Source organism: Carettochelys insculpta, chromosome 1 (assembly GCF_033958435.1).
Source record: "Carettochelys insculpta isolate YL-2023 chromosome 1, ASM3395843v1, whole genome shotgun sequence".
NCBI lineage: Eukaryota > Metazoa > Chordata > Testudines > Carettochelyidae > Carettochelys > Carettochelys insculpta.
Genome location: NC_134137.1, coordinates 45,712,538 through 45,727,983, shown reverse-complemented (window position 1 = coordinate 45,727,983; position 15,446 = coordinate 45,712,538). Strand labels below are relative to the sequence as shown.

The 15,446-nt window shown below is 43.4% G+C and overlaps 1 protein-coding gene across 3 annotated transcripts in view; it reads left to right on the top strand.

The window, feature by feature from the left end:
- The window catches only part of LATS2 (large tumor suppressor kinase 2), a 62,311-nt gene that overhangs the window by 24,109 nt on the left and 22,756 nt on the right, over positions 1-15,446 (top strand). The window contains exon 2 of one of the 3 annotated variants that reach the window (XM_074985374.1): positions 65-221. The exons of the other annotated variants lie outside the window; for them this stretch is intronic. Within the exon in view, the coding sequence (XP_074841475.1) occupies positions 210-221 (12 nt within the window). The 5' untranslated portion in view covers positions 65-209. The remainder of the gene's footprint in view (positions 1-64; positions 222-15,446) is intronic. 3 annotated transcript variants of the gene reach the window in all.

The window sequence follows — 15,446 nt, the reverse complement described above, 5'->3', positions numbered from 1 at the left end:
TTTAGTATGTTGTCATTTGGTTCCACAATGTATGTTTTTGTTTCTTTAATCATCCTCTATTCAGTTAGCACTTCCGTGAGGGGAAGAACAAGAGGTGTCCTTGAAGAGGTATGGGTGCATGTTTCCCAGAGAGACTTGAAGGAGGAGAAAGCAAACAGTGAGACAATAGATCAGACCCAGCTGGGCCTTTCCGTAAAGGGGACACGAAGATGAAAGTCTGGGTAAGGATAATTTAAATCCAATAGGTTGGCTGGTATCAATTGGAGACACATGACAGTCACTCCTCAGACTGGCTTTGTACCCAAAGGATTTCAAGCTTATAGGTGTCTAGAGTAAGAGGCTGCTAAAACTTTGTTTGTGAGAGAGATGGCAAAAAAGTGAGTATGAACTTCGCAGATCCAGACCAGAGAACTGAAAATAGATCACTCAGGACTGAATGTTGTTGTAGTTGTGCCAGTCCTAGGATATTAGAGAAGCAAGATGGGTGAAATAAACTTTTATTGGATTAACCTCTGTTGATGAGACAGACAAGCTCTCACACTGATGCCAGAGCACGTCTTCAGGTGTGTGTAAGCTTCTCTCTCACCAACAGAAGTTGGTCCAATAAAAGATATTACCTCACCCAGCTTGTCACTCAAGACTGAGTCAGAGTGTGGCATGAAAATGAAAGCATTCCAAGTTACAACTGTGTTATATATCCGTGCCACGCTCTGTGTATGTTATTTAGGCCAGGGCTACACTGGCAAGCTTACAGTGGCATAACTACACTGCTGTAAGATTGCTCAGGCAGTCACTCTTTGCTGACACAGCAGAGCTCTCCTGTTGACATAATACATAAAATCTCCTCTGTGACTAGTGATAGGGATGTTGGTGGAAGAAGCTTTCCCACCGAAATAGCACTGACCACATTGGCACTTCTGTCACTGTAGCTTATTTCACTCAGAGGTGTTTTTTGTATACCCCAATAAGCTATACCAACAAAAGAGGCAGGATGGATATGGTCTTAACTTGCACTAGATTTCAAGTATTTGCACAGAACATAGATCCATTAATCCATTGAAATGAATGAATAGTAACTATCCGTCTTGAAAGATGACTGTGTAAGGCCCAAAGCAGTCCAGTTACTGCGTATTGTGCCGCAGATGGCTAAAGCATCCAATTTGTGAGTGACAGTCCTTGCCCCAGATAATGCAAGCCTAAGACACAGGGCCAGAATATGGAAATGGAACGCTGCTAATGCTCAAGACCTGCTGCACTTTGCTCTTTGTTCTCTCTGCCTTCGACTCTCTCAGCCCTGTCTGTTCAGCCCCTTAGACCCTTTGGTGCAGCACAGCCCCCCAGGGTAGTCTCTTGTTCCCACTCACTTTCTCAGCTTGTGACGTCGATGTTGGCTTTGTCTATGCCACCAAGTTTTGTCCAAGAAAGTGACTGTTGAAAACCAGAAATCAAGATGATAAACATTGGAATACAGAGTTTATAGCTGCGCCCTCTGGTGACAGATCATGTCCACATGGGGAGCACAGTCATTGACAGCGTGAGCAATGCCCTGTGGATACGCATCCCCTAAGCCAGCTTGCCACCTTCTGTCGCTAGATGATGTGGGAGGGCAGAGGAGGAATGCAGCACCTCTCAGGACTGTGATGCGTTGCTTTCTGTCTAAGCCGTCCATGTGCTCTGGCTTTCTTTCATGCCATTTTTTCAATAGCCCTTCTTTGCTGTGCACCTTGGCACCTTTAGTGGGAAGGGATGTTCTGCAATGTTCTAAGTGTCATGAAGACATCACAGACAGCCGTGCACTTAGTCAGGAATTTCCTAACGCAAGAAGACTTGCAGGCACCTGACATTGGTCCAAGTGGCAGAGCATTTGGTGCAATAGCCAGGCATGATCACCTGGGAAGACGTGATGGGACCTCTCCCTGCTGAGCCAGCAGGAAATGGAATTTCACAAGCCTTAGGTATACAGTCATACCCCAAGATACACCCATGCGGCTTATGAGAATTTGACTTTACAAGGAGTTTTATTTAATATCCCTACTTTGGCTTACGAGGCACTTCTTCGCCTTTATGAGGACCGATTTTGGATTTCGCATGCCTCGTGAGCAGCTGAGTGCTGCTAGATGAGAGCCACTATGAGGTCACCTTCGCAGTTGTATAGTTGGCGTGTGCTTGCGTTGAGCTCTCCTCTCAGAGTACTCATGGTTTGCTAGTTTATAGCAGTGATAATCTCGTGCATCATGCCCCCTAAAATGAAGGAAGTGCTAAAAAATAAGTAAGGAGCTAGAAAAGCCAAAAAAAGACAGAAAAGCCACACCTTTAAGTGTAAAATTGGATGTGATAAAGCGTATTGATGAAGGGCAGCATAACAAAGATGTGAATGCAGGCACTCCATTTATCTTTGTCTACTGTGCGTACTATCTACATGCAAAAGGAAAAAATATTGAAAACTGCTGAGACTGCTGTGGGTGGTGCAAGTTTAACAGCATTTTCTTTGAGTAGGCACCATTATGAAGAAGCTTGAGAAACTTTTGTTGCAGTGGATAGAGGATTCAGTGAAACGCCACATGACTCAGCTTTTTTCTCATAAGAGAAAAGGCGCTATCATTGTTTGAGCGATTGAAGGCACAGGCAATTGAGGAGGGTGATGAGATGGCCAAGGATTTGAACTTTAAGGGCAGTAATGGATGGTTTGACCGCTTCAGGAAGAGGGGACTCTTGCATAGCCTCAAGGTTACAGGCAAGGCAGCCTCCCCCAATTTTGCAGCAGGTAGTGCTTTTACAGAAAAGCTGAAGAAAATTATCCAAGAAGGCAACTGCACTAAGAAGCAGATTTTCAATATGGATGAGACTGGCTTGTTTTGGAAGCGAATGATGTCTCGTACCTACATCTCCAAAGACGAAAAGCAAGACAAAGGACATAAAGCCTCTAAAGACTGGTTAATGTTGTTGCTTGGTGGCAATGGTGAGAGTGATGTAAAGCTCAAACCTTTGCTCGTATACCATTGGAAAATCCACATGCTTTGCAAGGTATCAATATGATAAGCCTTCCAGTGATTTGGCATTCAAATAGAAGTGCACGGGTGACCCAACAAGTGTTTCTAGACTACATGCAGAGTTACTATTGTCCTTTCATCAAAAAATATTGCAAAGAAAATAACCTAGACAACAAAGCACTTTTAATCATCAACAATGCTCCAGGCCATTCAGCAACAATTGTTGATTACGGTAGCAATGTTCAGGTTGTATTTTTGCCTCCTAACACAACATCATTGCTACAGCCAATGGACTAAGGTGTCATTGCTACATTTAAGGCTTACTGTATGCAGCTTGTGATGACGTATCTCATTGATGGTTTGGACAAGAGTGACAGGGTGATAGTCAGGGAATTATGGAAAGATTACAACATAAAAATGGCCATTGAAAACATAGCAACTGCTTGGGACAACACGACAGCGAACACTATGAATGCTGTTTGGAAAAACTTCTTCCTGAGGCTGTGCACGATTTTCAAGGTTTTGAATCCGTGAAGAAGACTCTCTGTGATGACATTGTACAGCTGGCAGCGAAAGCAGGTTTTGACAAAGTCGACATTGAAGATGTGCAAGAGGTGTTGGAATCTCACCCTGAAGACCTGATGGATGACAAGCTAATTGAATGAGAAGAAGAGCGTTTGAAGGAGGAGGCTGAACGTTTGAAAGAAGGGAAATTCGACAAAGAGGAAGAACCAGTAAAAGAATTTGGCACGGAACAATTACACAATTTGTTCCCCATTATCGATAGCGCTTGTGCTTTGGACGAAAACTATGGCAATTTTGAAAGAGCTTGGAAAGCTAAAATTCTCGTGAGGTAGTCGATTGAATGTTACAAACAACTGTATAGTAGAAAGGTGCCAGAAGGCAAGCAGACAAGTATTTTATTGTTTTTTCATCCAGCTACCGCTGGTGGTGGTGGTGGTGCTGCTGCTGCTGCTGCTGCTGCTTCCAAGCCTCAACATTCAACCTCTGGCATCTCTCGTCCTCCCATTGCAATGGAAGAGGAAGAAGAAGACGACATTGACGATCCAGAAATAATGGAGAGTGAAGAACTCGGCCATTCTTCATCCTCGTCACCTTTGCCTTAATTTTCTACTCCATTCACACCAATGCCACCATCACCAACCGACAAACAGTAACTCTCCTCGCAGTCTCCCTCACCTCATCTTCTCGCCTTTCCACACGATGTCAACTTGTTCACTGAGTGTGATATCACTTGCATTGTTTTCATTTTTTTGTCTTTACTGTTCTGTTCTTTTTTGCATTAAAGGTTGAATTACAGAAACATTGAGTTTCACGTATGTTTTGTTTGTGAGTGTAGTCTTAAGTGTACAGTGTGTAATAGCTACAAAAGAGCTTAATGAGAGCAGGTGAACAGCCATATTATGGAGTAATTAATGAAGGGAAAATGCCTTGTTAGGTTGTGTTATGATAACTAATGTTAACTATTGAAGTAATTGTGTTCATTTTAATGGGATTTGGTGGTGTTTTAGCATAAATGGGTGTAAATTTTGGGGCTCAGGAATGCATAAAATTTTTTCCCATTGAAATTAATGGTAATTACATTTTCGGCTTATGAGAATTCGCCCTAAGAGGGGTTTTTCAGGAATGAATTACCCTCGTAAGGGGGGGAAGACTGTATCTCCATATTATTATATTTAGGTTTGAGGCACCATTTTGTTTCCTATCTCATAGAACTGGAAGGGACCTTCAGAGTTCATAGAGTCCAGTCTCCTGCACTCACAGCAGGGCTTAGCACCATCCCTAACAGTTTTTTTTTTTTTTTTAAATCTATTTGCCCCGGATCCCTAAATGACCTCCGCCAGGAGTTAATACAAAACCCTTGGTTTAGCAGGCTAGTGCTCAAACCACTAAACTCTCCCTCCTTGCTAACCTTTCAGCAATAGAATTGGCAGAGGGTAGTGAGACAGTCTGCTTATTTTATTGCCAGAATTAAAGTTTTCTGTATAAAGGTTTGGTTTTTGTTTTTCCTATATCTGCTTGAGCTGTTTTAAGCTTTCTTCTTTCAATTATCAGGTGTGGAAGAAAAAAATTAAATTTTTCATCTGGATTTGGTTTATTTTTCAATGAAGACAAACCTGATCTGGAATTTCTTGTAACTGAGAGTGTGTTTTCATTCAGCATATAGTTGGTGTGGATGGGTGTGAGACCGTTTAATGATGCTGTGACTGGGTTTTGATTAGCATAATACTGTTGTATACATTAAACTCTTTCATAGCTGACATTCTATCATCCAGAATTCTCAAATAACTGGCATTTTAACCAAAGTAATTTTTAGTTGTTTTCCATAAGTATAGTATAGTGAGAGTAAATAAAAATAAATGCAGTATAAGTTTACAGCATGCAATACTAGTGTTGTTGGTAAATAAGAAACAAAAGTGTATACAGAGTATGTTAATATCTAATCTTTGTTTTTCTTTGTTATGCATTGCTCTTTCTATTATTTGAATATCCGGCAACCTCCTGGTCCCATGGCTGCCATATATGAAAGAGTTTACTGTGTGCGGGTTTTCTCCCTGGTTTAAATGTTAATTATGGTCTGGTCTGTAAGACTATTTTCCTTTTGTCTTCATCTTTCGGATTATGATAAAAATGAGTTGTTGTTTCAGTGGTTTTTTGTTTTTTTTTTTTGAAAATTGTTTTGCAATGTTAGGTAGTAAATTGACTAGTGAAGGATGATTAGCCATGATATAAAAATCCAAGAGAGTGTAATTAAAACAGCTCCTTGAGGCAACATAAGAAAAAGGTTGCAAAGTATATTTCCATGGGAAGAGAGTGGGAGATTGCAAAGACAACTAAGTTACCATTCTTAAGATTGCTATTTTGTGTCCAGTTTTTGAGCTGTGTTTCACTGATGGCATAATAAATACATGATAGTTTGTAGAGGGGTAAAAAAGTAGGCTAGGCTAAGCTTAGAAGAGGCTTCACTTTTCTACAGCAACTCAAAGCATTCATGCTAATAATACCTATGGATTGTTTGGAGTACAAATTGGGAGGCAGGAAGGGCACTGAGATACTGTTTGTTGCCTTGGCTTTTAGTTGCTTTATTTGTATGCAAACAAAAGAGCAGTCATGGAACACTTTAAAGACTAACAAAATAATATATCAGGGGACGAGCTTTCCTGGGACAGACTCGCTTTCTCAGATCTGGAGATGGCTAGTACAGCACTATCTCCAGATCTGAATAACTGGGTCTGTCCCACAAAAGCTCATCACCTAATATATCATTTTGTTAATCTTTAAAGTGCTACAGGACTGCTGGTTTGTTTTGTTAGAATACAGACTAACACAACTTCCTCTCTGTTTGTACCTAGAAGAAGTAATTTTGGAGTGAGCTTGAAGAAAGCTATAACTGGGAAAATGTAGGTCAACAAAGAGCAAACATGATATGGAGACTGGAAAGAAGTTGCCGTCTCTTTGCAAGAGATGTTGCTAAAGAAGTTAACGTGTAATAAAACCTAATGACGGATAAAGATAGTGTTGAATAGAATTGCTGACAAGTATTGTCTGTTTTTCACTTCGCTCTTTACTTGTAGATGTAACTGAAGTCAGCTGTCCAATTGCAGAATTTTTCTATATGAACAATTAAATTGTTAGTGGATGTTTGGCCCTCCCTAATTTCTTACACTTTGCTCCAGATTATCATGGAGAGGACACAGCACACATTTTTGTTGTGGTTACAATGATTCCTGAGTTCAGAGACTGCAGCTGTTCTCTTGAGGAACTGTTTGCCTCTCCTGAAATCTCCTGGTCAGTTATGCAGTAAGAATTTGAATAATTTTGCTGATACTGCTTTAAATGTAAAAAGCCTGACTTGAGGATATTTTAGCCAGCTGTTTTTCCCACCACCACCTTCCAGTGCTGTGTGACTTTTGAAGACTTATCATGCAGTTGTGGAAATCTGGGCTAACTGTGTAGGACTCTGTAGAAATGGGTATTTGGGTTTTTTCCCAGTATTCTGAGAGCCACTCCGAATGAGGGATGGGGCCCAGCATTTCACAGAGAACGTGTGTATTTTGTAATATGATCCCTAGAATGCAAAATGTGGTGGTCCAGGTTTTTAGAGACCCCTTTTGTGCTTTTGTTTTCAGAGTTTGGAAAGAGTAATGCAGAATTAGAATTCATGTGAATGACATGCTAATGAATTTAAAAGTTGAGATAATCCTGTTTTAAGAGAAGGTGCAAAGATAAAGTGAGTTTCCAAGTCTGAATAGTAAAGAGGTCAAAAATCTCCTGATTTTTTTTTTTTTTTTTTTTTTAATATTTTGAAAAAAAACCACAAGGATACCTAAGATAAAATCCAGCTGTTTATTCAGCATCATAACACATATTCCTTATGTTTACAGAGAAGTACCTTGCATCTGTCTCACAATAGAACTAAGTGGTATGGGTTTGTTTGTTTTTTTAAACTGGAGTGTGTATTATTACTTGATGTGCACTGGGATCCCATGGTGGAGTAAATCCCCAAAGAAGAACACGCTGCAGTTGTAACGCGTTCCATACAGACATCCTGGAGATTATACAGTTCTATTAAAGTATTCCCAAAGGGAAAATTAGGAGAGCTCCCGCCCCCTTAAAGTACTAAAATCCACGTCAGAAACACTTTTTGAACAGATACATTAACCTTGTTTGAAGAATTATGTTAGCATTTGACCTAGAATTTGATTAGGTGACTTGCTTGTTCTTACCAACTGTCATTACTTGGAAGTTACTCAGAATATTTCCTCTCTCCAGGGAGAGGTTGTGAGAACGCATTTGAAAATGAAGTGCTTTAAAACTGAATAAAGATATACAACCTTACACGGTCAAAGAAAGTGACTACCGCTTTTGAATGTTAACATCCTGGAAAATGAACAGAAATTGTAACACGTTATGTAGATGGGTTTAAGAAACCTGAATGGCACATCATCACCTGGGGGAGGTTCACAATGAATTAAGCATGGAGACATATGAAATAAAGTGTCCATGAATTTCAAGTTGAAAGGTATTGTATGTATGTGTTTTGGGGGGCAGATTAGTTAATATTTGAGGTTTGCTGCAAGGAAGGTCTTTCTTTCTTTGTGCATATATAGACCAAGGTTTTATTTCTGGACATTGAGCCCAGTAATTCACCCCATAGAATTGGATGCCAAGTTTAATGATTCATTTACATCAAGGTTGGCAGACACATTATTCCTGAACTCTGTGAACATTTGTGAGCAATGCAACTATTTTTAATGTGATTCTGTTTTGTAGTAATAGGCAGGACTTCCTGGCTTCTCCTTCTCCTCCTCCTCCTCCTCCTCCACTAATATCTAATGCAGTAAATAAATGCGTGGAGCACTGCATAGCACATTTATGCATAATGTCAGCCAAAAATGTTTTTGGCTAACACTTGAATAGTAAAATTAGCAAATAAGTTACTTACTGCTGAGGAAGAGGAATAAACATATCCTGGAACCTTTGGCAAGCTGCTGTTCTATCCAGACTAATTCCTGTCCCATCCAGTCTGGGCAAGGAACTGGCATCTCAATACTAATGATAAGATGTGGGAGTGAGGAGGAGAGTTTTTACCATTCTGCATGTGAAGTGCTGCTCAGGAGAGAGGCGATCATGGCCTGTGGCCAGAGCCATAGGACGAGGTGGGGCGGCCACCCCAGGCCCCATGTTTTTGGGGTCCCCACAGCCACTGCCCCATCTGTTCTATGGAAAGGAGGGGAAGGATTGCCTGGGACATGGCACAGGCGGTGTGGGAAGGCAGCGACAGCAGTAGCCATAGAGGATTGCTCCCCCCTGGCATTCCACCTCCCAAGTGGGCCAGGAGGCAACAATGCAATGCTGTGTTGTGAGTGTGGGGGTGGGGGAGTTGATTTCCTGCAGCGGCCGCTGCTATTCATTCCCCACCCCAGGTAACCCCTGGCCAGGCTGGTTGGAGAGTGGGGCCAACGGTCAGGGTAGGGCTGGAGCAGGAAAGGAGCGTGGCTGCTTGGGCGGCCTGTGCCTTGGGCAGGAGTTGACACTTCGAACTTGCCACGGGGCAGAATTAGCCTAATGAAGTGCTGCATATGCGTCACAGCACTTCATTAGTAATCTCCCATCACCCTGACTATCATGCCCCCTTCGAAGTTCGGGGCAAGTGTAGACATAGCCTATGTGTGCCTAAGGTTGAAGCAAAATCATATGAAGAATAGTATGTATGAGTGTTATGAAACCCTGTATCCTATTGTGAAGATGAGATCGATGCAGATGTCATGATGTTCTCAGTAATCCTGTCAGTGGCAGCTTCAATGACCCCACTCCCTGGGCTGGACGTGGTGGCGCAGCCCACGTGGTCGCAGCGCCTTTCATGTTTGGTGCATCCACCTCCTTCACTGATGGAGATGGAGATGGAAGGGCTAACTGACCAAATTTGATGGACCTTCCGGCCTAGTAATGTTGTAATAATTGTTAGAGGGAAATCAGTAACATCCCTACAGGACAGAGTGAGTGCAAATGAGTGCCGTCTCCAGTCCTTGGCCTGCCTTCCCTCCTCACTCTGTGGGCTCCTGCTCCAACTCTCCACCCACTGTGACCTTTCCATGACCATATGTCCCCTTCCCCCCGCCCCCCACACACACTCACCACCACTCTGCTGTGAAATTAACTGACTAAAAATTTTCCTGACAAAACAGTCTCATCAAAATTCTTATGCTTAAGGGAGAGAGTTCCATGTTGCATGGACAACCTGAATGTTAACACTTTGTGGCTTTTGGAGTGCTTAGGTGTGCAACTCTAATGTGCTCCCCCTCTAAAATCATTGAAAAGTAGAGCAGGAAGGGACCTCAAGGCATCCTTAAATCCAGCCTTTGAATTAAGACAGGAGCACATACACCTAGAGCATCCCTGACAGTGGTTTGTCCAACATGGCTTTAAAACCTCAAAGGATAGGGATTCCATAATCTCCCTTGGAAGTCTCTTCCAAAGCTTAACCGCCTCTAGGCTGCATCTACATTACATTTCTCTTTTGGAGGAGGAATGCAAATGACGGGGAGCAAAAATTCAAATGAAACACAGATTTACAAATCTTGCATTTCATTTGCATACCCTCCCCATTTTTTTTAAGGCGTAAGGGTTCTGTTGAAGAACGGGGCTTTTTTCCGAAGGAACCCCATCTACATGGCTGTTTTGTGCTTTCAGAAAAATCCCTTCCAGAAACATGATTGCGTGAGATTATGCAAATGAAGTGTTAGCTTTGTTAATCAGTGCTTCATTTGTATTTTTGTTCTTCCTCATTTGCATTCCTCCTCCGAAAGGGAAATGTAGTGTAGATGTGGCCCTGGAGTTAAGAAGTTTATCCTAATAACTCATCTGAATCTCCCTTGCGGCAGATGAATTCCATTACTACTTACCCTGCCTTTAGTGACATGGAGAGCAATTGATCACAATCATCTTTATAACAAACCCTTAACTTATCTGAAGACTGAGGAAGTCTTTCTCCCCTTTACCTTCCCAGTTGTCTTTTGTCTTTGGTCATGTTTTCCAAACCACTGGTCATTTTTGTTGCTTCCCTCTGGACTCTCCAATTCATCACCATCTTCCTTAAAGCACGGCGCACACAGTTGAAAGACAAAGGATTCCAGCTGAGGCATCACCAGTGCTGGAGCATGGTAGGACAGTTACCTCCTGTGTCTTACGGCTATTAACAGGCATGTGACACCCCTGAATTATATTTGTCTTTTTATCAAGTCCAACTCATGGTTGACTCAGACTCAGTTTGTGATCCATTGTGATCTGCAAGTTGTTTTCAACAGTACAACTGCCATAGCCAGTTATTTCCCACTTTGCATTGGGGCACTTCTGCTTTCTATATGAAGTACTTTGCCCTTGTCTTTACCAAATTTCATCTTGCTGAATTTAAAACCAGTTCTCCAATTTGTCAAGGTCATTTTGAAATCTAAACCTGTCCTCCAAGGTGCTCACAAGCCCTCCTGGTTTGATGTCTGCAGATTTTAAAAGCATATTCTCCATGCTATTGTCAAAATCAAAAATGCAAATAGTGGATAATAGTGGATCCAGGCGTGCGTCCTGCAGACCGTCGCTAGGTACCTCCTCCCAATTTCGGTAGTAAACCACCAGTATTTGTGTAGCGGCTATTTATTTTTAAATTATGTCAACGGTAAGTATGTCACTGGCACAAGCAGGACACTGGACTAGGTGAGAACCATTACAGTGGTTTTGGTCTGCTAATATTTACACTGTTTTTAAAGGCTTATTAGGTGCATTGCTTAAGCCGGCAGAATCCTGTTTATCACTGAGCTCAAACTCATGGCCTGGGAGTTATCTACAGCCAGAGCGTTTTTGCAGTGTGGCCTGGAGTCCTGACAGCCTGGGGAGAGGGGGATGGATGTTAATCCCCATCCCCCAAGTCCCACCCCTTCCCACCACCATCCCTCATTCTTCCCTCCTCTCCCTGGCACCCTGTCCCCTGAGGGATGTTGTCTGGGGGTTGCCTAGCACAGGGCAGCAGTAGGGCCTCCCAACACATACTGTGAGCACTTTGCTCCCCTACAGTTCCCATTGCCACACAGTGAGTAGAGAGGGGATTGACCCCTGCTGTCTCCCCATGCTGGTGTGCAACCCCCGGCCCCGCCAGTAATTCCTGAGGCCATGTGGCTCAGTGGATGGGGTGCTCCGGCTGTAGATGGCCCCCGGGCAGTGAGTTTGAGAGCCTTGCTGTATATGTTCCTATGACGTGCTGCGTTTGTCTGTTTTGGAGGTTTTGTTTTCTGTTGTCATTTTGGAAAAAGAGGGTTAATCATTGGGTCTCACTGGAGTGGGGGAAAGACCTGGAAGGGAAAAGCAATAGAAGGACATCACACAAGCACTATTGGGTTTAATAGGTCAGGGTGATTCTTTTCTTCCGAGGACCTGAATCAAGAATCATCTGATTCAAAAGCAGTAGGCTTTGTCACTCCTGCTGCTCTCTCCTACTTCTTTCCTTTTTCCTGGTCTGTGGGAGTGGGAACTTCTGTCTGTCAGTTCACCCAGCTGGCTGCTTGCTTGAGCTGAGGAGTTGTCCATTCTCTCTTGTTCCAGCCTGCTGGATGAAGACAACGAGGAAGTCCCACTTATGGTGGATTTTGGTTATCAAAACCTTCGTCTCTGAATGCTCTGGCTACTGTTTTCCTTGTTGTGCTGCTGTTATTGTCCTTGTGTTGCACCATCTCTTAACTTGGAGAGTAAGCTGTTTGAGGCAGGGCCATGTGCAATTTATTTTACTTTGAGGTAAATACTGTGGGTATATCTGTCCTTGTCAGGAGATTGACCTGGTTAGGGTTGATCTTCCGGGGTTCAGTTTTGCACACCTAGTGGGGATGAGTGCAATTGAACTATCAAGGGATGACAGCCAGCCCCTGTACTCCTCACTCTTGCCAGCAGTAAGGGAGGCTGGCAGGAGAGTTTTTTCCGTCAACCTCCCTCAGTGAGGATGGCCAGGTAAGTCAAACATAGGTGTGTCAATTCCACCTGCACAATTGTCGTAGCTGGAATTTTGTATCTAGGATCAACTTTAAGGTCTAGTGTAGACCTACCCTTAGTATGCTTCCAGGAAGAGTTGTGCTACAGTAAATCAAGCCTTTGTCTATACTTCAACGTCAGAGCAACATACGGCAGCTTACCTTGACCTAATTACTTGTGTGCATGCTACAGCCTTGCTCCCACCGGCATAAGCCTACATTTACATTACAGCCTAGACTGATGCTCTGAGATCTATCCACTGGCAGTCAGTGGAGGTGGGGCTGGAGGGCGTCTAGTGACGATCTGCCAGAGTGACTGCAGATCACTCTCCAGTTCACCCTGTTATTTTACCCCAGACGTGAAGAGTAAGGGAAGTCATTGGGAAAGTTCCTCCCATCAAATGCCCCCACCCCCCCACAACTCACAGCATAGACCTCACAGTAACTCTTGACTTGAGGTACATCCAACTCCAGCTCGAGTGGCGTTGCATTTTGTTGCAATTTAGCTGTAGCCCATGTGGCATACCACATCGACATAACCTAACCCCCTTAGGGTGGTTGAGTTTATATTGTTGTAGTTAGGGCACAACAGTCTGTGTGAGACACAGAGGACTACATGTATGAGCTGTTGGTTGTCATTCTTGTCAATTTCATCCTGATGGAGGTGTGACATTGACAAGAAAGTTGTTCCTAGCTCAGGCTGTCGCTTTGGTGGGTAGAGCATGGCTGTGCCGAGGCATTGAAAACCTAGCAGCTTAGATCCCTGGCTTAGAGGTGAGCTGTATGCAGAGTGGAAAGCCAGGGTTCTGAAGCCCCTTCGTTGCCCATCCTGATTTGGTGGAAGCGCTCCTGGTGAAGCTATGAACCTCCAACAGAAGGAGGGTAGTGTGGACAAAAGCCACTATAGGATGACTTAGGGCATGTCTACACTACAAACATATCAACAAGAAGTCTTGTGGCATCTTATAGACTAGTAGATATTTTGGAGCATAAGCTTTCAAGAGCAAAGACCCGCTTCATCAGATGCATGAGTGCGGAAGCAGGTCTTTGCCCATGAAAGCTTATGCTCCAAAATATCTGTTAGTCTGTAAGGTGCCACAGGACTTCTTGGCCGTGTCTACACGTGCACGCTACTTCAAAGTAGCGGCGCCAACTTCGAAATAGCGCCCGTCATGGCTACACGTGTTGGGCACTATTTCGAAGTTGAAATCGATGTTAGGTGGCAAGACGTTGAAGTCGCTAACCCCATGAGGGGATGGGAATAGCGCCCTACTTTGAAGTTGAACGTCGAAGTAGGGCACGTGTAGACGATCCGCATCCCGCAACATCGAAATAGCGGGGTCCACCATGGCGGCCATCAGCTGAGGGGTTGAGAGACGCTCTCTCTCCAGCCCCTGCGGGGCTCTATGGTCACCATGTGCAGCAGCCCTTAGCCCAGGGCTTCTGGCTGCTGCTGCAGCAGCTGGGGATCCATGCTGCATGCACAGGGTCTGCAACCAGTTGTCGGCTCTGTGGATCTTGTGGTGTTTAGTGCAACTGTGTCTGGGAGGGGCCCTTTAAGGGAGCGGCTTGCTGTTGAGTCCGCCCTGTGACCCTGTCTGCAGCTGTTCCTGGCACCCTTATTTCGATGTGTGCTACTTTGGCGTGTAGACGTTCCCTCACAGCGCCTATTTTGATGTGATGCTGCGCAACATCGACATTGAACGTCGACGGCACCCGCCCTAGAGGACGTGTAGACGTTATTCATTGAAATAGCCGATTTCGATGTCGCTACATCGAAATAAGCTACTTCGATGTAGCGTGCATGTGTAGACGTAGCCCTTGTTGTTTTTGAAGACACAGACTAACGTGGCTGCCTCTCTGATACTTGCTACAAACTTGTCTTAACAAGGAGGGCATCCTCATGTTTGGCCTATAACGCATAAAGGAACTTTTTTTCACGAGAGGGGGAGAGTGCGCGAGCATGGGGCTTTTTTCATGTGTTGCCTTCAAGGAATTTCTAGGCCTACTACAATTAAACCTGCACATATTTATGCCTATATCTATAGAGACATGCATAAATAAAATACTTACACCCTCACATGCGCTCCTACTCATATTGACTTGGTCTGGAATTATATGATTGATTGTTCTGTCTGCTTTGAAAAGCCTTGTGTACATTTTTTAAAAGCATAAAAGATATGCACAATATAATTTAAATGAAATGTTTTCACCTATGATCTCTGTGTAGAGATGTCTTGTTATAAGTCATCACTGATTCTTACTAGATTTGTTTGGAAATGAACAGCCACACCTGAAATGTTTCCAGAGGCTTAACTTCAGCACTTTGGATCTGAGCTTAAATCTTTTATATGGCAGGTTTCCTTTGAGGCACTGGGGTAGTACATAAGAACATAAAAACAGCCATACTGGGTCAGACCAAAATTTGGACTAGCTCAATATCCTGTCCCATTCTGTCTCATTCTCTGGCCAATGACCAGTGCCCCAGAGAGAATGAATAGAAATATGCAATCACCAAGTCTCCGTCTACACTATGAGATAAAATTGATTTTAAGTCAATTAGCCCAATCCTTCCACGTGCCTGTCCTCACTGTAAATTCCATTCACTCGATTTATGGACCACTAAAATTGACATATCGAAATCCTAAAATCGTAGTAACCTAACAGGTATAGCATTCAATTCGAATTTAAAATTCCAAATGAAAGATAGTGAGGATGCGGTCTGTCTTTAAATTGAATTCGTTAGTCTCGACAGATGTCCTTTGTGTGCCCCACAATGCACTATAATTCTCCCCTCTGTCCTCTTACATCTCCACCGCTCTCAGGTGCAGAGGAATTAGGCAACAGGAAGACTGTTACAATTCGGTACCTGGAAGCCCGTAGCTGTAGGGTCATGAGAGCCTGAAAAATCTTTTCTTTTTCT